A 19,674-nucleotide genomic window follows, 5' to 3' on the forward strand; every position below is an offset into this window, starting at 1 on the left:
AAATTCTTATTGTTTACTACTTTTTTTTCTTGACTCTATTTTTTTTCTTGATAAAAGTCTTGAGTCAATAGTATATACAATATACAATACTTATTACCCAGAATAAACACCCAAAATAATCCTATAAAACCGGCATGCGTTTCATTATTTTAATCATGGTGGGACTGCTTGAACCGTGCATTGCATATAGCAAGAAAATCACGCCGTAACTGATCTACCGTCCGATTTAAAATCAGTGGCTGACATTGTTTTAATGCATAAAATTGTATAAAATCAGAACCATCGAGTCTTAAATGAAAAACTGCGATCTAAAACTGTATGTAACATCATAACCGTCCGATCTCAAATGAAAAACTGATCGAAAATCTTATGGTATGAAATACATATCCAAAATTGAGTCAGAGAGTTATCATAGATATCAACGCAAACATTGGTTGTTGAAGCAGCCAAGACAAAACTTGTTTGTCTAACTCAGTAGTTTCCCATCTACTACATATATTTTTCTTTTTTTGGTTACAAAAACCAACATATTATTAGTACATATAAATAATACATTGTACTAGCACAATACATTATTGAATTTTTGAGTCTCTCTCTCTCTCTCTCTCTAATATTAGTCATAGCTACCATGACAATTGATCTCTCTAAATTCTTCCACAAACTTTGCCAAAAATTTGCAATCTTACTAATTTTCTTGTTAGTAGAACTTATAATCCTCATTTGGAGATTAACATCAGATACACGATCAACCACAACTCGTCGATACATCAAATTCATCGAAGAAAAGAACCCCACGATTCGCTACACCAAAAAAATGAAATCGAATTCCCACGGGGAATGTAGCGTGTGCTTATGTGAATTCGAAGAAGGTGTGAAAATTCGGAAGTTGAAATGCAATCACACATTTCATAAAGATTGTTTGGATAAATGGTTGAAAGATTATGTTGCTACATGTCCACTATGTAGGAATCAAGTTTTACCGGAACATGTTGTGTCTGAACATCGTCAACAACAAAATCAACAAGGTAGGTTTGAAGGGAATGATGAGAATCTTCCCTATGTGTTGTTCTTGCTACGAGGTGGTAATAATAGTAGTCGATTGCATAGATAAATTGAAACTCAAATTTGATGTGATTAAGATTTATGTTAGATAGCTAATACAATTGTTAATTTTCTGAAACTAGTTTCTTCTTGTTTATGTTGTGACTGTGAGGCTTTTCTTCTTCTTTCTTCTGGTGTCCCATTTTTTTTTTGTATTGATTCTCTGGGATAAGAGCTCTGGTAATTCAGAGTTCGGTCAACAGATAAGTAAAGTAAACCAAAAATTGTTTCCACTATGAATTGAAATCGAATTCTCTCGAACGATTGATATCTCTGTGTTTAGTACTTATATAGGATGACGATGACGAAGATGATACGATTTATCTTTAATGAATAGTTAAAGAATATAATTTTGTAAGGTATTTATTATGTAAGTCATAAATTTATAACCAAATTTTCCATTCTTTTGATCACTAAATAAAACAGAGCATTTTCTTTAGAAAAATACTATAACAGAGCACTCATTTAAAAGATTAGCAATCTAATTTAACTCAGTTACCGTCGGAAACAGCAAACAAGAAAATGAGTGAAAACTGCCTTTGAGACGTGACTCTGAAAAAATCGAACGCTTAAGTTTGATCCGTAGTGAGAGTCAAAACCTTGTGGAACAATGGGGAAGTTCTGGCTACCCTAAATTTTTTATTTTATTTGAATGAATATATACCTAGTCACCCAATAATATGATATGTTAGGATGTTTAAACGTCTATTCATATAAATATATTTTAAAGAAAAATGAGATTAAAAAGACTATATAAATTAGACTACGCGAACTAGTAGACTAATGAGATTAAACTTGCTTTTAATATTTAACATGATATTTTAGAAAATTTATCTATATATGACATCGTATTTTAATTATAGTCTATAATAATATATAGAACTATTAGTAATGATGTATAATAATGTGCCCTTGGAAAAGGAAGTATTGAAGGATTGTATGTGAACAATTTTTTATCTAAGCTTATGAAAATTTGCAATAAACATCATATTGATGTAACTAATAAGGATTCCTTGTAGAGTTTATGTTGTTTTTGATTATGAAATATTGAAATATTTTTAAGAAGACTAGTAATTTCATTACCTCAAAAATAAAAGACTAGTAACTTTATTATTGTCATTACTGTTAGTAAAATAAGTGATCAATGGTTAAATGGTCGTCTTGTAACTTTTATAGAAAGAAAACTTTTCAGAACATAATACACAGATAGTAATGATGTAATTCTAACTCATTTTCAACAAATAGATGCTAGAATTTTTTTTATAAATTTAGTTAATATGATCATTTTCGAACAAATTTTTTTAACCTCACTGATAATATTTATGTGGATCCGCCACCTGCTAGAAGCTGATCTCGTTTGATCGCAATGTAAGGTGTGCATCACTTTGAAAAGGATACATTAGTGGTCCTCATGTTGAGCGTTGATTTTTAGCAAAGGAATTTTTTTTTAGAAATTGGGACCATGTACAACCGGAACTTAGAATTCATTGTGTATCAAACAAACGAAAATCACGTTGGTGTTATAGGCTGCAAATCATGTCATTTTAAGATTTAGGGCCTATTTGTTATAGATTTTTATAGTGTTAAATAATTTTGTGAAAAATAAATTATAAAGAAATTTTTTATAAAAATTTTAAATGAAAATTTAGTTTGAATAGTTAGTCACACGAAAAAAAATCATTTTAAGATACTAGTGTTAGTGGATTATTTTTTTAAGAAGCCAAATAAGTATTCTATATATTAAAATAAAGTTAAGCCAGCATAAGATGTACTCAAATAAAGAGTAGACAAGGGATTACAAAAATGTAAAAATATTAAAATCAATCAACATTCTAGACAAGACAATGGATTTAACTACCACCTATTCAAATCATAATTGAAATTTGTTTTTTTAGTCTTCAATCACTACCACGATAATCTTTTCACCTTATCAAACAACATCTTCACCGAAGAATTTTTATGAGCAAAAATTCCACCGTTTCTTTCCTTTTAGAGAATCCAACAACACGACAACCAGACCTCTTGTAATTTGATCGGACTTCTTTACGAAAAACATGAGCATTACAAAATTGTGAAGTATGGTCACCAACATTTGACAACGGACCGTAGACACCTAGCTAATGAGAAATTGTATTCTAGAGAAAATGAAAAAAATTACAACTAAAAAATAAATGATTTACGATTTCAGTGACTCCACAACCACATACACATAATATCAAGTTCAAATAAATCATTCATCGACAAAGCAAATTATCTTTCTTTGAAGCTTATTATTTAATAACCTCCAAATATTACTCTCTCATGTGCCCCAAGTACTCTAGAAAGGAACCCACTTGGGTTGGTGCATTGATATTGACTTAGGATCTGAGAGTGTGCTCCTCTTGAGGTCTGAGATTCGATTCTCTCTGATACCAATTTGAGTGAGCTAATTTAACTTTTCAAAAAAAAATTACTCTAGAAAGGTAGTAAATTAATTTATTTTAGTTATCATTTTTTAGTGGATTTTAGTTATTATTTTATAAGATACTTAATGTATTATTACTCTCTCATGTGCCCCATGTATTCTAGAATGTCGTAAATAAACTAATTTATTTTAGTTATATATATTTTTTTAGTGGATTTTAGTTATTATTTTATAAGATACAAGTATTAGTGTATTATTACTCTCTCATGTGCCCCAAGCCCCGCCCCAAGTACTCCAGAAGGTAGAAAATTAATTAATTTTAGTTATATTTTTTTAGTGGATTTTAGTTATTATTTTATAAGATACTAGTATTAATGTATTATCTCTCATGTGCCCCAAAGCCCCCCAAGTATGCTAGAAGGTAGTAAATTAACTTATTTTAGTTATCATTCTTGGATTTTAGTTATTATTTGACAGTTATTTATACACGCTAAGAAAACTAATCAATTTTTTTTTATTTTATGAAATTATTTGTTTTTTTTCATAATTCATTGATTATTTAATTGTTTCATACAACTTATTTTTATCATTACGATAAATAATTGAGTATCGATAATAACTTGATAGTTTTTTCTAAGATTACTCATTTAATAGTTAATATTACATTCAACTTTAAAAACCATAAATAAAAAATAAACAATTTTTTTTAAAGAAACAAATATTATTTTATCAAAGCAACAATTAAAAATTATCAAAAAGGGAATAATATCATATTAGTTGAATGTTCTATCTAGTCACCGTCACTTGGCGTCAGAATTTGAAAACCCCAATTAAATCAAGCAAAAAGAAAAAAATCCTTCCTAAACTGCATATTTTGAAAGCCACAATTAATTACTAATTATCGAACCTTTTCAACTTCGGAAGAAATGTTTATTTTAAATAAAAATAAGAGGATTGTAGACAGCTTCAATTCTGTCATTAGAATACTTTGATTAACAATAGTATAAAAATTTAAATAAAGCAACAAGAAGTGCAACAACATATCAGGGAGTAAGTGGTAATGATATACCTGTAACATGTTATTCAACATTCAAATATCCTCTTCCATTTTCTTTACATTAGTAGAAAGATCATAAATTAACAAATTTACATATATCAGCAATTCAGCACAAGTGTAAAACTGTAATCAAACTGAACTGAGTGGCTATTCAACAGTTATCAACCAACTGCAGATCTTCACGAAAAGGACCAGCTTACTACAACAAAAGGGAGGGCCAGTCTACTTCTACTGTCATTCTAGTCATAAAATAGATGACTCGTGCGTGACTCATTCAAACTCATAAGAGGCCCAATGTTTTCAATTGTTGAATATGCTCAGGGGGGAGGGCTGGGGGAGACCAATCAGACCCTGTCAGCTCTCCATCGACATCTTCAACCACATACTCCTATCATGAGAAGTAATAACAGTTTTAAAATCAACAATTCAAGGCATTGACAGAATATTTCAGGGCACCATGCAAATTAGCACACAGGATTATCAGTATATTTAGTATTTATATTAAGGATAACTCATCTCAAAATGTTTATGTCATGCCCATTGTTAAGCCAAAAGATGCATTCACTAGTTTATCATAGATAGCTGCCTCACAACTAAATTGTACTACAGGAAGAAATGGAAGATCAATAGGGGAATGCACACTCACATACTCATGAGGGGGGTGTAACCAAGGATCAACTTTGGAAGTTGGTAGGTAGCAAACTTGCATATGCAGCAGGTGAGACAGAAGAATTCAAGATAGTGTGTAGGAGAAACTTGGAGGAGGAAATGAGGTAAGAATGGGCTGAGGGAGAGTTTAGGTAGGAGTTAGCAGACCACTCAGAGTCAGCCATATCTGAATATTAATAAATATCGGTAGCAGGGATGCTTAATAGGTGACTTTGTGCAGTACAGTAAAATAGCCCCATAGACAACAATGCATGTGATCTAAAGCCAAAGGTATGCTACTGAAATACATTTACTTTTACAAAAACCATTAGAAAAATCCTTCCAATCGAGACATGACGCTAATGCAAAACTCTAAATAAGTCATTACAAAAGCAGAAGAGTTTTTGGTTGAGATTCTTGGCTCTACCTTCCCTAATAAATGTCTCTGATGATATTAAATAGGATTTTAATTCTTTTTTTGAAATTGCCAAAGTCAGTAATTAATTGTTAATGTTAGTATTTTTTTTCTTCATTAACGAAGTGACAACTAAATGGGCTAATATAGGATTTAAGTCCTATATGGGCTAATTGCATTCTATATAGGATTTCAATTCTATATAAATGAAGTGACAGCTAAATGGGATAATTGGCTAAATCCAATAGGTATGAAGCTTGATTTATCAGCTGAGTTGAAGCAAAGAACCAACATACAATTGGAATGCACCAAATCCGCAGTACATGAGAAAGTAAACCAAACACACCTTTGTTAACATCCTTTTTGCAAGTATGTGATAGTGACGTTGCCATATCCGTTGGCCTACCATGGTTGCCACCAATACACTGTAAAATATCCCAATTACCGTAAAAAGTCCCACAACAATCAAAGCCATTATGAATAATAATGGTAGCCCTGCTTCCCCAGCACCTCCCAAACAACCACCACACTCAGTTGCCATGGTTCCACAACTCTCAAAGCATGCAGTGCAATCAGTCCACATACAAAGAGTGCCTGGCAAATGACAGTCAGCACAAACTCTGCAACAACAGCATACACAAATAAAAAAATATTAGTTATTAATCATTATCACCATTCTGAATTTCAGACTTGGAACCAATAATAAGATACTTCACTATAAGTGAGCTTGAAAAAATTAACAACTGAATTTTATATCAGTGCAAAAAAGATAAATCTTAAGCATATAGTAAGAGTAAATAATCTATAACAAAATAAATGTCAAAATTTGTAAAATACTATCTCCAATCATTGTTCTGGTATCATAAAATTAAATAAGAAAACAAATAGTTATAATGATTACTGGAAAGACAGACACTTTTATATTTTGAAGGGCGGTCACAAAATGTTTTAGTTGAAAAAACCCATTACAGAATGTAAGGGCAGTTACAACCAATATTGTGTGCTAACACAATGAGCATGGTTGGTTAATTAACAATATTATCATCATTGGAACATTTGTGTACGCTAATACCGGTTATGCCATTATATATAATATAGTTATAAATTAATGATGCCTCAAGCAGATGCTAAGAGCAAACTTATGTGTTTGTAACAATGTCAAATGGCCCGTAGACATATAAAACTAGTGCTGTTACCCAGGTTGACAGCAACAAAGACATAATTCTCTACAAGGTTGGGCCAAATCATTGCGAACTCTTCGATCATAACAAGTAATGAAGCACCCAGAAAGGCCAAGCAAGGCAAAAAACAATAGAGCTCCTGCATTTGAAAATGCCAAAATAAAATTCAGTCATTCACAACAAAGCTAGTAACATTTTATATGTGGAAGGAGGAAACTCTGAACCCAAGGGAAAAGGGAGAAAAAAGCAAATTCATGGAAAAATATTGTGTAAGCATCTTGATGATCACATCTCTAATTGTCGCTTACCACATATATAGTAGAAGCTCAGAACACTATCAAAACCCCAGAGAATACGAAGCCAACTTTGTTGGTAACCATCAATTAGAAAAACCAAGTATGCCAGGGAGGCAATAATCTGCATACAAAGGAAAATAAAGTGCTGAATCAGATCATCTATATATATATATATATATACATTTCAAATGGATAAGTACGTGGATGGCCAGATAAATGGAAACAGTTAACGTACGAGCTGGACAGCCAGAAAAATAGACAAAATATCTCTGGTGACGAAAAAACGAAATTTCAAGGTTCTCCATTTCCTATCAGCAGCAACGTGAACACGCAAATGATATGGAGCCTTGCAGGTAGTGCAGTGAGCAAATGCAAACCCTTCCTGGAATAATGTTAAGCATATCCATATATTTATTAGGTCAAGCATTGTAAAGTACACCGTTTAACACATGCAACTGTTAACATCACAGTAAAAGTCACGATACAGCCAGTCAAAAGTGAGTCGTGCTTCAAAGACTAAACTTTAGGCAGATTATAAAAATTGATTGTTACGCAGATGCTTGTATAATACAGAATATCGGGTTATAAAATTGCAAACACAAAATACCTAAAATAAAGAAGGCAAACATGCAAACCCTTCCTCTGACAGAAATGGGTAAGGTATTGCTAGGGGAAGTTGAGATCCTCTACATTTCTTTTGGAGATCTCTATATAGGAGAGAGATAGACCCAAATGAGAGATTGTGTCTATCGCTTTACTAAATGGAACTTTCTATTTTTTTTGAGAAATGGACAGGATCTCAACTTAACCATAGGACAGAGAAAATAGCTGAAGGGTAAAAATCAATAAAAATTCTCTGCAGTGTCATGATATTCTATGAAGTACAGGGTAATACACGTGATTTGAAAAATATTATGAGATTGAGGACAACATGTAAGAACTTAATATACATCGTTGTTTAATTAATCAGTGGAATAAAAAACTCGTCCTCTAAACATGGCTTTCAGTCAATTTAAAAATAATGACCTTTTGTTCGCCATCCTTCCTAGTAATTTTTTTAATTAAGTTTTATTTTTTATTTTTTACAATGGAGCTGAGGATCGAATCCAGGACCTCTAAATTACTACCCAAACCCCTCACTACTAGATTAAACCTAGTGGCTTTAATCCTTCCTAGTAATCACTAATAAGTAATTATCACTTATAAAAGCTGTAGTTATATTATGATGGCTGGGTGTATATAAACTACTCAGTGAAGCAAACTGATAAGGATTTAATTCATTTACAATACATTAATAATTTTTTACGGTGTTAGTCAATCATAACCATCAGATCATTAGAAATATTTGATTTTTATCTTAACCACTTCTAAAGCCACACACATGATTGGTTGTCACTTGTCATGGACTGACAGTGTAAAACCTTTTACACTGACTGTGCACGAAGATTAAACTCAGGCTAATACAGTGTTCAAAATATTGACCGTGATTTAAAAAAAAACTTACCTTGACAGATCGCCAATGATCCAAACACTCTCGATGAACATATTTTGAAGTACCTTTGCACTTACAAGGAGCTATGAAATCCCTACCTGAAGAGAAAATAAAAGGTAAAGGGTAAATTATACGATATATCATGATACATCCCAATGTAGAGGCTCAACAGCGAAGGTTTCACATTTTAGCAGTCACACAATACATAGCTCCAAAATAGGAAATCCTACACATGAATAAAAAAGTCCTAATTGCCACTCAACACATAGTTCCTAAAAAATAAAATTCAAAACTTGGAATCAAAACCCAATCATTGATCAAGATATTGTGGACTGTTGTAAAATTACATAATTCATTTACTACTTTTCTGTATAACTGAATTAAAAAAAACATGCTTCAACTTCACAATTCAAGTTTTTGAATACTCCATGAAACGACAAACAAAATAAATTAACCAAACGAATACGAATTGAAATCACAAAGATTAGTAGTATTGGTATAACCATTGATTGATAATCGAAGTAGAACAATTTGCACTAACCTAAAAACGAAAATTGAAAAATTGAAATTGAAATTAATAAATTACCATCAGTTTCGAGACAAATCCGGCACTGAATTTGTTCGGAAGGACCAGCTTCGATGTCGATCGCGGAAGGGTCGGAGAGAGGAATTGGAGGAACAAGAGGAGAGGATTCCGAGTGATCGGCCATTGAAAATTGTTTGGTAAAATGTCACATCAAAAGGGTTGAATTAGGTTTTGGATAACCATGAAATTGAGTTCATTGTGGATGATTCGATTGGATTGAAATAGAGAAAGAGAAGAAGAATCTGAGTGTTGTTCTTTCTTCTTCGTCCCTCTCGCTGCTATTTTCTCTTTTCACCTGTGAACTGCGAATACTTTTCAAGCTTTCGTCATTACACATTTGCAAGAGAGTTTTTTTTTTTTTATTAGAAATAGTGAAAATGGTGAAATCCCAAAACTAACCATGCCAAATACTGTATGAAGGAAAAAAAATTGAAATACAAAGAGGGCCAAAACAAAAAATATAAAAAAATATTATAGACTAACTAAACATTGAGCTATAATAATAGAAAATTGCTTTTTTTTCCCATTCCTCGAAGGCCCCCCAAAGTGATCATTTTGACCCTTTAAATGCGTTTGGACTCTAGAATCCGAAATTTGTTTGTTATGGACCATACAATCCAAAATCAGTTTAAACAAGCAATTGACTAGTTATGCCTGTCTTGTACGTGATGTTTTGCCCAGGAAAACCTGGGTTTGGACTGTACAATCCGAACATCCTTATTTTTAACGTGTTTGGAGTATAGAATGCGAAACTTGTTTGATATGGACCATACAATCCGAAACCAGTTTAAACAAGTCATTGGCTGGTTATGCCTGGCTTGTACATCGTTGATGGTTTGCCCAGGAAAACATGATTTTGGACTGTACAATCCGAAATGCTTTGCCTTTTAAAATTTTGCATCATTCCGGATTCTACCAACCAGAAACGCTGATATTCGGTTCGTAGGATCCAAATAGAGTCTATATAGCCTATATGACAGAAGTTGCACTTTCATAATCACTTGGACACTCAATTGGGAGCTTTGGAGCTAGGGCGATTTTTTTGGCGTATCAGAGACTTGAAAGCAACGTTTATTCACTCAAAAAGGGGCGCAATACTCAATCGGAGTCATACAAGAGGTAATAAGCACTTTAAACCGTTAATTTTTTCAATTTTCATGGTTTTATGATCGCAGTCGCCTTTGGCTCATACAATCCGAACCCATTTCGGATCCCACATGCCAAACTGGACAACTTTTTAAAATTTTGAAATTTATTGTGATAGGTAGGGTTTGTGATGGCCGAACCTCCGTTTGAAATGAAACCGAACATCAATGAACCCGACATTGCACAACCTAATGTAGTTGAACCCGCAAATATTTTGGTTAACACCGCAAATTATTTTTTTAAGTGTGAAAAGTATAAGGTGCGAGATGAGATGATCGAATGGTGCAAAAAAAGAGGCTATAAAAGCTGGATTTACTATGGTGATTGTGAAATCAGATAACGGTTCTTACCTAAGGAAAAATACTTTAGTATTGGGTTGCTCAAGAGGTGGTGCGTACAAAGAACCGAAAAGGAAATTGAAGAAAGAAGACACAACTACGAGGAAATTGAACTGTCCGTTCAGACTGCGAGGTTACTTTTTGGCATTAGAGGAATGAAGACTAAGTGTTGTGTGTGGTGAACATAACCACGAGTTGGCAAAAAATCTAGAAGGTCATACTCTTGTCGAACGTTTAAAACCAGAGGAGAAGGAGTGTGTGCAGGAGTTGTCAAGGAATTTGGTGGCCCCAAAGAACATATTGTCGACACTGAGAGGGAGAAATCCGGATAGCAAGACTTCAATGAAGCAAATATACATTGTGCGCCAAAGGTTAAAAAAAGATGCTAGGGGTGAAATGTCTGAATTGCAACAACTCATGAAGTTGTGTGAAAACAACAAATATTTTCACAAGTGTAGAACAATTGGTGACTCGACTACATTCTGAAAGTGTGAAATTGTTTAACATTTTCCCTACTGTTTTAGTGTTAGATTCAACGTACAAAACCAACAAGTATAAAATGCCTTTATTTGAGATAGTTGGCGTAACTTCAACCGAGGAGTCGTACAATGTTGGTTTTGCCTATATTGCCAATGAAAAAGAAGACTATTTCACATGGGCCCTTGAGACGTGTCAGAGTCTTTTGAATAGTAAAGACACAATGTCGAAGGTCATTGTCACTGATAGGGATTAGGCACTGATGAATGCAGTTGCGAAAGTGTTTCCAAATTCAACTGCTTTATTGTGTTGGTTACATGTTTTTAAGAACGTAAAAGCTAAGTTCAAGAATCTTTGCACCGCAAAAGAAGAAAAGATGAATCAATTACTGAACACACTCACATTTCAATGAAAATCGATTATTCAGTCGACTTCAGAAGATTCATATATTGATGCAGTTCTTGAGTTCAGGAAAGCATTTGACCAATATCCAGATTTTCTTAAATATGTTGAAACAACTGTTTTAGATCCGGTGAAGGAAAAAATCGTGAGCTTATGGATAGATCGTGTTATGCACATTGGCAACACTACCACCAACAGAGTTGCGTCAAAACATGGTTCGTTGAAAGAATATTTGCCGGATCGTAAGAGTGATTTGGTCAAGGCTTGGGAAGCGATGAATGAAATGGTGTCAAACCAGCTGAATAAGATAAAGACGTCATTTGGACAGAGTACTACGACCGTTGAACACTATTTTAAAGACCACTTTTTGTACACTAAGTTGGTGTATAACATCTCTAGGCAAGCCTTGCACTTTATTCTGGGTGAAGAAATTCGATCGCGTGAATGCGGCAGGAATCGAAAAAATTGTGGTTGTGTGATAAAGATAACATACGGGTTGCCATGTGCTTGTTTAATTGCTTTGAAGATTGATAAAAAAACTTCCGATTAGACTGGACGAGATTAACACTCATTGGAAGAGGTTAGAAATTAAAGAAGCTGATGCGGATGAAGTTGATTGCTTGAAAGAGTTCAATGTAATTCAGGTAATTTAACACGTTTAAAGTAACACTTTTAAAATACGAGATTTAACACTTTTAAAAAGAACACTTTTTTTTGTCGTTTTAGGAACGATTGAAATCATCAAATCATGCAATGAAGCTGCAAATCAGGGATGAACTGCGAAAGATAGCATTTCCAGAAATTACATCGTTGACCGCACCGGATAAACAGTTGGATACAAAGGGTGCAAAAAAGCGGCCAAAGTCAAGTAAATGCAACAATTCTACCACCAGATTTCCATCTTATTGGGAGCACATTGATGCCCGATATCCAGACTCTCAAGCATCACAGTCAAAACCATCCAAACCCAAAAAGAAGACCGCTCGCATTGGTACTTCGTCTCCTAATGCTATACCTCGCCGTTCAATTCCGTTTATTGAGTACTAGTGGCCAAACGGGCACGTTTCGTGCCCGTTTGTGTGATCCACAATTTCTATTTTGCTAACGTATATAAATAGTAATCAGTGGTTAATTATAAATTTGATTTTCATTTAAACTAATTTGTGTATTTTTAGTTTCCTTCAAAATAAAAATTGTAATTTACATGTGTTGGACAGTAGGTAAATCAACATATTGTTACCAATTATTTAATAAGTTAACATGTGTAATTTGATTAGAAAAATACACTTAAATCTCAAATAGATATGTAGTAGAGGAAGATAATTAAAGAATACATGATGATGAACTGTCAACGAATAAAAACTCTTAAATAGAAAATGAAAATTCTACACCAAAACTACCAACACTTCAATCATGATAAGATTATAACTGGTAGAGACGTACATCCATAAAAAGCAATGCGATCATCAACGATGCTGCTTAACAGGAAGGTCAAACATGAAATTTGAACCATTTTTGTTTTTCATTTCCCTGCATATATATATTTTTATTAGTCGTTATGAATAAGACAAAGTTAATTTAAGAAGAATGAGCTATAATTAGCACATCATATTGGCATGTTAATATGGGGTGAATATAATTGAATATCTTATAAAAATTCTTGTCAATTCTTCATATATCCCTTTATCAATGAATTTTTGACTTTTGAAAAACTACATTTTATATTGCAGAATGTTATAATTAAACGTAAGGCAGTATATGCGTGAAAAGAACAATATTAAAAGCTGATTTAAAAAACCTGATAAATAGATATTTCTTTTTTTAATTTAGTTGTAGCACCATGGCGGCTATCCGGATTTATCGGAGAATGGAGATTTATGTAATACAGCCAAATGAGCATATATCAAATTTAATTAATTGGAAAACAATGTTATTCGTAGATGACATTGATTGAATGAAATACCTGCTTGTCTTTTGAGCTATTAGTACTTTTCTTATGATATTCCAAAGTTGTGTTTTATCTGTTATTATTGTCGATCCCCATCCAAGAGAGTACAATTTTAGACGATGAACCTGTTATTAAAAAAATGGGTTAGTAGGAAAATGATGATAATAATATTGTGATATTTAGTTCATATTTTTGACTTTATAATTACCTTGTTGTCAATTTTTTTTATCGAAGAAATGGATTGCTCATCCTTCCATATGTTCCATTTTTTTTCGAATTCTCCCTCCTATTTTTTTTGAAACATGTTATTGATAACAATATCTATATCTTCTATCTATACTAATAAATGAAGTAAAAAAGTTTAAGTATATCTTACTTGAGTGTCAAAGTACATGTCAAAGCGTTTCCTTTTCATCTCTTCACATAACTGGAATATCTCAGTGTATGGTAGTTTGATTGTATAAGAAAAAAGGAAACCATAAAAACTTAGTTATTTGATAATTAAATATGTTGTAATCACACCAGTAATTTTTAATTGTAATGGTAATAAATGTGGGAGTAACTCATTGATTGCAAAAGTCAAATACCTATGATTGTGACAACAATATATCCCGAAAAACCACATTTTTGGTAAATTCCCCATCTTCACCTTCTAGCTTTCCTTCTTTAATCAACACTCTTGTCGCAGCTCGAGAGACACCTCTTGATAATGCGACATACAATTGACCATGACTAAAAACATGTCTTGGAAGATAGATTCCAACATTTGGAATTGTTTGTCCTTGTGATTTATTTATAGTGATTGCAAAACTTAGTTTGACGGGAAACTGCTTTCTAGTTAGCAGAAAAGGAAGTCCTGCACCTTTTGTGGTTTGAAGCTTAATTCTGGGCAAAAAAGCTCTTTTTCCAGCATTGTGCCCTGTAAGTATTTCGACATCCAACAAATTCATATATAAACCACGACATAGCAACCTTGTCCCATTGCAAAGTCCATATTTGGGGTCTATGTTTCGCAACAACATCAATGGAGCTCCCTTTTTAATTTTTAATATGTGCGGTGGTAAACTTCCAATAGCAATTGTGTTTAAGTATTCCTGCTGGTATAGATTATGTGTATCACCCTCAACCTCGTCAAATGACATCAAATTATGTTCATCTCCAGGGAAATGGAAATTTTGATCTGAAAATGGAAATAAATAGTAAGTAGTTTAAGTATGGAGCAAATAATTATTTGTTGAGTTAATTTCAAAAAAATCAGTTAACAAAATATGTTTTTGAGTCACTAACCAAATGTCATGTGGTTGGTATGTATAGTACTTAAGCTTCATGATCATGATTTCCATAATAACGTGTTGAAGCAAAATTGGTATTTGATAAGTCATGAAATGGCATCACATTAGCAGCGGTTGTTGTTTGAACTTGTTTGCCTTTATCTTTTGCTTGTCTATAATTTGTTCTCCTTTTTTCAAGATGTTGTTGTTTTTGCTCTGTAGTCATTCTTTGTCTTCTGTCTCTTGCATTCTGTGTACGTCTTTGTCTTTGACGATCTCTTGATTCTTGACTACGGTTGGTCTCCATTTTTTATATTATATCTGTAAGAATGAAAGTAAAAATTACTTTATTAATTTCAATGAAAATAAACATTAAATTATATTTTCAAAATAAAGTGAGAGACTGGGATAATGAGTATGTTGTGTTGCAATAAAAGTGGTACTTTATTCTTGCAGGTAATTATTACTATAATATTTAATTATAGTGTTTTTTATTTGAATCTTTATTATTTTATTATTTTTACTCTAACTTTGTCTTTCAAATTGATTGATACATTCTACTTTAAAATTTTGATCTCTATGTATCTTTTAAGTTAAAAATTTTGCTTGATTTTGTGGCACAAAAAGTTGAAAATTAACATTTATATTTTTTTTTTGAAACAAAAGAACCACTGTCATCATAATTCAAAATTGTATAAAATAAGTTACACGTAAACATGACAGTACCTGAATTTCAAAATCCTTACACAAACTTCCTTCATCCTCTAATAACTATAGTAAATTAACCCAAACCATTACTTGCTATATAACTAATCAATTTTGACAGAGGAGTAGATGAGTCTTGTGAACCAAAAGCATGCATAGAATCCAATAGTACAAAAAATGCATAAGAAGCTATAAGCATGCCCCCAAAGTAAAATATCGCAGATACCAACTTTGTGATTTCAAGCTTGGTAAAGAAGTAGAATGTTGCAGATACCAAATTAACATTTATATTTAAGTTGAGATGTTGATGGCTTATTGATTATTCATAATACTTTGGTAAATATTCAAACTGATCGAAATAGTGTTATTATTAGTGTGACAATATCTCTTTTCTCTTTTCGATGTCTCTCTAATATCTATTTTACTTATTTTTTCAATATTTCATCTCACTTTGGTCCTTAATTCCATATTTTTTTATTTCAAAAAGAATTCTTTTTAATTTGGATTTTAATTTCCTTAAATTTTGTACTTTTAATTTTACACTCCTGAACTTTGGATTGGATGGAGAAGATATATACTAACTATGTTTTTTTTCTTTCGTCCAAACAAAATTAATTTCTTTTGTCAATGCAAACCATAAAATACTACTTATTTGCAAACAATTAACATTGTTCTATTACATCATATTTTTTATTTGCCTTTTTTTTAATTCAAAGTTTATTTTCCCTTTTTGTTTAGATGTGAATATGCATATGCATTTATATTAACAACTACATACCACAATTAGAGACTAAACCAATACAAAGACAAACCTGAATAGAGACAAACCAATACAATTATTGTGTAACATTCATCATCATCATCATACTATAAAACTCAAATTCTTAATAGAAAACATGAATGAATATGAAGAAGAAATGAAGAGTAGTTGATTAATTTTGGAAGTTAGTAGAGAGTTAGTTTTATTAGAAGGGAGTTGGTTTTGGAAGTTAGAGTTTCAATAAGGGTATTTTGGGATTTTCAAAAAAAGGCTACACCAAAAGAGTTTCTATATTCCCTTTATTAATGTTATAGATATGCCATTGTTCATGCATTCACATATTGAGGACATTATTAATGTTAAGCCTGACGGTCATTATGGATTCCACGTTGCAGCAGAGTATCTTAATAAGGGCGAAGATAGTCAAGTATTAGTTCGCCATAAACTTATTAGAGAGTTAACCATGTTTAGGAAAGAGTACTTGGCTATTTACGTTACTGAGAAACGTCTGCAATATATTCTTGATGGTTTGTACCCTCCAAAGGTTATCCCTAGTAGTGGCGTTGCACCAAAGGAGAATTGGTTCACATTTCCAGATATGGGTTATATCCTTGCAACGACCTACAACCGCATTGTAGTTTTATTAACTAAACACGAGATTGGTTATTGTGAAACCTATTTTCCACTGCGCGATCGTCCACCGTTGGATCCATCTGCACGCATTATGTGTGTTGGTATGGTTCCAAACCATTTTGTGTATGTTAAATTGAAGGTTGGGTGTCCACTGCCTCCAACTTGTAAGGAATGGAAAAATCATAGGGCGCCAGAGGCTGAGACTTGGGAGGATACATTTATGGACCGGATGGTTGAGTTTGATGAACTCATGAAGAATGAAAAAGGTGACATCAAGATGGAGACAAATGAAGATGATCCTGTAGTTGTGAGAGATAAATGAAGATGGAGACAAATGAAGGTGACATGAAGATGGAGACAAATGAAGACGAACTCATTTCGCTTGTATTATTTTTAAGTTTGAAGTTATAATTTACGTTTTAGAGTTTGAAGTTGTAATTTATTTATGTTTTAAGTTATCGTATGTAATGACAATGATTATTTTTAACTTTTAATTTAGTGCAAAAGAGCAAATTCCGAACATGCATAATGTTGGCCTGTAAACTGTAAAAAATTTCCGCAGAAAACTTGATTTTGGACTGTACAATCCAAACCCGTAATTTTAGTGACCATTTCGGTTCGCAGGATCCAAACCTGTGATTTTCGTGACCATCTCGATTTTCGTGACCATTTTACTTGTAGTGTCTTTCATTCGAAATTTGCGATCCAGAAAATTCCCGTATTCGGGTCTGACTTGAGTACGAATGGAAGGGAAACGAGAATTGAAGGGATTGAATCGAAGGGATTGAGATTGGGATTGAAAGAACCGAGTAATCACCTTCAGATAAACCCTAGACGGTAAAAAACAATCAAAGCAATCTCAACGCAAATTTGTTTTATATATTGCCGCTTCGGACTATAGAATCCAAACATTAGCGTTTCTGGATTGCAGAATCCGAAACTAATTCGTTTCGGATGGTAGACTCGAAACCAACGTATAAGCACAATTTTCGCCCCCCCTCCCCCCCTAAAAAAAACGTGTTCCATCTATATTTGGCTTGTTTCGGATCCAACGAACCGCACCTAATGGATTTCGGAGCCTAGAATCCATAGCATCCTGAACCCCCCAAATTCAAGGTTATTTTGGGATTTTTGGGGGATTTAAGAGGAACATGGGGGGCCAAAAAAGCAATCATCATAATAATATCTGTATTGTCTCGTAATAACGTTAAAGTGGATAAGTGAAATGATCGGGGTTCGAACTCTGTCCGTAAGGAGAACTTTCTTTACAAACTATATTGTTGACACATTTATTTCGCACACATGTAATCGAGCATATCTGAACTCCCTTTGCACATCTATTTATTTCGCAATAAGAATGACACATTTCATTTCCAATTCAATTTTGTCAACAGTTTTGATCACATTTTAGGAGTCCAATATCCAATTTTTATTCCCTAGTATCCTTGGATGAATTTTTATACTTTCATTCCTATTAAGTCAATTTTCTCTTCAATGATAATCCCTTTGATTATTTGTCTTCAAGACTACCAATTTTTCAAAAAAATTGGGCTAACGGAATGTGTTTTCCGAAAATTTTCTAAATTTAAACTAGAAAAATTTTCGAAGAACGCGTTCCGAAATTTTTAACAATGGCAAAAATGGAAATGCGGGGAGTGAGATGAGAAAATTTCAGAAAAGAAAAGACCAATTAACAGATCAAATCCCAAAAATTCCCATCCATACATAAACTCACAAGGGAGAAATTATTTTATTCTTTTCCTAATAACTAGTGAACCCACACACCCTACCATCTCCACCCCCACCAAGAGTGAATATTACTTGTATAACAAACAAATATTGTTTTTCTTTCTCTTTTATTTATACTAGTGGCCAAACGGGCACGTTCCGTGCCCGTTTGTGTGATCCGTATTTTTTATTCTGCTAACGTGTATATATTTGACTATTATGTTGGAAAAAAATCATTTGAAAAATACACACATTGTAGTAGAAATAAGACAAAAAAAATTCAGCACCATAAGTAATACAAAAAACTTAAAAAACAAACATGTTAGCAATAGAAACCAAAGAAGAAGCTATTAAACCACTTGAAAAATATAAACATTGTAGCATAAATTGAAAGAGAAAAGAAAACAAAAATTCTATTCTTTTTCGCAAATACTCCAATAGAAAGCACTTGCTCCACGTATATGTTTGTTGATCCCATGATCATACATTAATTTGTGAAGACAAACATTCACATTATCCATACTTGAATGAAACTTTGGATAGAAAATTGCATCATACAAAAATAAACGTTCACATTTACTCATTTTTTTTGTCATCGACAATGCTGCTTAACATGAAGGTTTAACATAAATTCAATCAAGAGTTAACAAAACATCACTAAAATGTAAGGACTTGATATTCTTATATACAACTTTAATCATGAGGTAATTCAAGAGATGAATAATCTTATATTTTTCATCCAACCATGACATAAAGGAATGATTTAACACGCCATAAAGGCAAAAAAAATTACATATAATATACTACTAAGAAAATGCACTTGTTTGACCCTATAAAAAAATGCACTTGTTAATTTAAAATATGCTCACAGCTAATCATAACATTTGTTTGTTCACGCCATTATTTTCTTCACCATCTTCATTGTGAGTGATTTGAGACTGCAATTTCCTATTGAACTTATATTTAAAGAAAACAACAACCTATAGTATTGATTTGATAAATTATTCCAAAGTGGATTGTTAAAATATTTAAAAGGAAAAGAGCTAACATTTTATCAAGTAATCAACTTTCAAGTACACAACCTAA

General features: G+C 32.6%; 3 protein-coding genes across 3 annotated transcripts; 2 read left to right on the forward strand and 1 right to left on the reverse strand.

The window, feature by feature from the left end:
- Nucleotides 1-4,548: 4,548 nt before the first annotated feature.
- LOC123903972 lies at nt 4,549-9,523 on the reverse strand. The gene is made up of 7 exons (XM_045953661.1): nt 9,181-9,523; nt 8,607-8,692; nt 7,338-7,484; nt 7,115-7,223; nt 6,822-6,945; nt 5,972-6,245; nt 4,549-4,950 (listed from the first exon to the last, which is right to left on the reverse strand). Exons 1-7 carry the CDS (start codon nt 9,302-9,304, stop codon nt 4,843-4,845), a joined length of 972 nt encoding a protein of 323 aa, XP_045809617.1. The 5' UTR covers nt 9,305-9,523; the 3' UTR covers nt 4,549-4,842.
- Nucleotides 9,524-10,643: 1,120 nt separating this feature from the next.
- On the forward strand, nt 10,644-12,590 carry LOC123904983. Its single transcript, XM_045954585.1, has 5 exons — nt 10,644-10,797; nt 11,189-11,373; nt 11,569-11,942; nt 12,070-12,187; nt 12,270-12,590. The coding sequence occupies exons 1-5, from the start codon at nt 10,644-10,646 to the stop codon at nt 12,588-12,590; spliced, it is 1,152 nt and encodes a 383-aa protein (XP_045810541.1).
- Nucleotides 12,591-16,543: 3,953 nt separating this feature from the next.
- LOC123904984 lies at nt 16,544-17,499 on the forward strand. The gene is made up of 2 exons (XM_045954586.1): nt 16,544-17,126; nt 17,423-17,499. Exons 1-2 carry the CDS (start codon nt 16,544-16,546, stop codon nt 17,497-17,499), a joined length of 660 nt encoding a protein of 219 aa, XP_045810542.1.
- The last annotated feature ends 2,175 nt before the right edge of the window (nt 17,500-19,674 follow it).

The sequence above is a fragment of the Trifolium pratense genome, linkage group LG2 (genome assembly GCF_020283565.1).
Source record: "Trifolium pratense cultivar HEN17-A07 linkage group LG2, ARS_RC_1.1, whole genome shotgun sequence".
In the NCBI taxonomy this organism is placed as follows: Eukaryota; Viridiplantae; Streptophyta; class Magnoliopsida; order Fabales; family Fabaceae; genus Trifolium; species Trifolium pratense.

Excerpts from the sequence above, each read along its gene's own strand:
- LOC123903972 (XM_045953661.1), bottom strand. The coding sequence starts at position 9,304 with ATGGCCGATCACTCGGAATCCTCTCCTCTTGTTCCTCCAATTCCTCTC. Across the intron at positions 7,224-7,337 it reads TTTTTCTGGCTGTCCAGCTC|ATTATTGCCTCCCTGGCATA; the intron begins GTACGTTAACTG and ends CTTTGTATGCAG. Across the intron at positions 6,246-6,821 it reads CTTTGTTGCTGTCAACCTGG|AGTTTGTGCTGACTGTCATT; the intron begins GTAACAGCACTA and ends CTGTTGTTGCAG.
- LOC123904983 (XM_045954585.1), top strand. The coding sequence starts at position 10,644 with ATGGTGATTGTGAAATCAGATAACGGTTCTTACCTAAGGAAAAATACT. Across the intron at positions 11,374-11,568 it reads GTAAAGACACAATGTCGAAG|TCGACTTCAGAAGATTCATA; the intron begins GTCATTGTCACT and ends TCGATTATTCAG. Across the intron at positions 12,188-12,269 it reads AAGAGTTCAATGTAATTCAG|GAACGATTGAAATCATCAAA; the intron begins GTAATTTAACAC and ends TTGTCGTTTTAG.
- LOC123904984 (XM_045954586.1), top strand. The coding sequence starts at position 16,544 with ATGCCATTGTTCATGCATTCACATATTGAGGACATTATTAATGTTAAG. Across the intron at positions 17,127-17,422 it reads ACTCATGAAGAATGAAAAAG|AAAACTTGATTTTGGACTGT; the intron begins GTGACATCAAGA and ends AAATTTCCGCAG.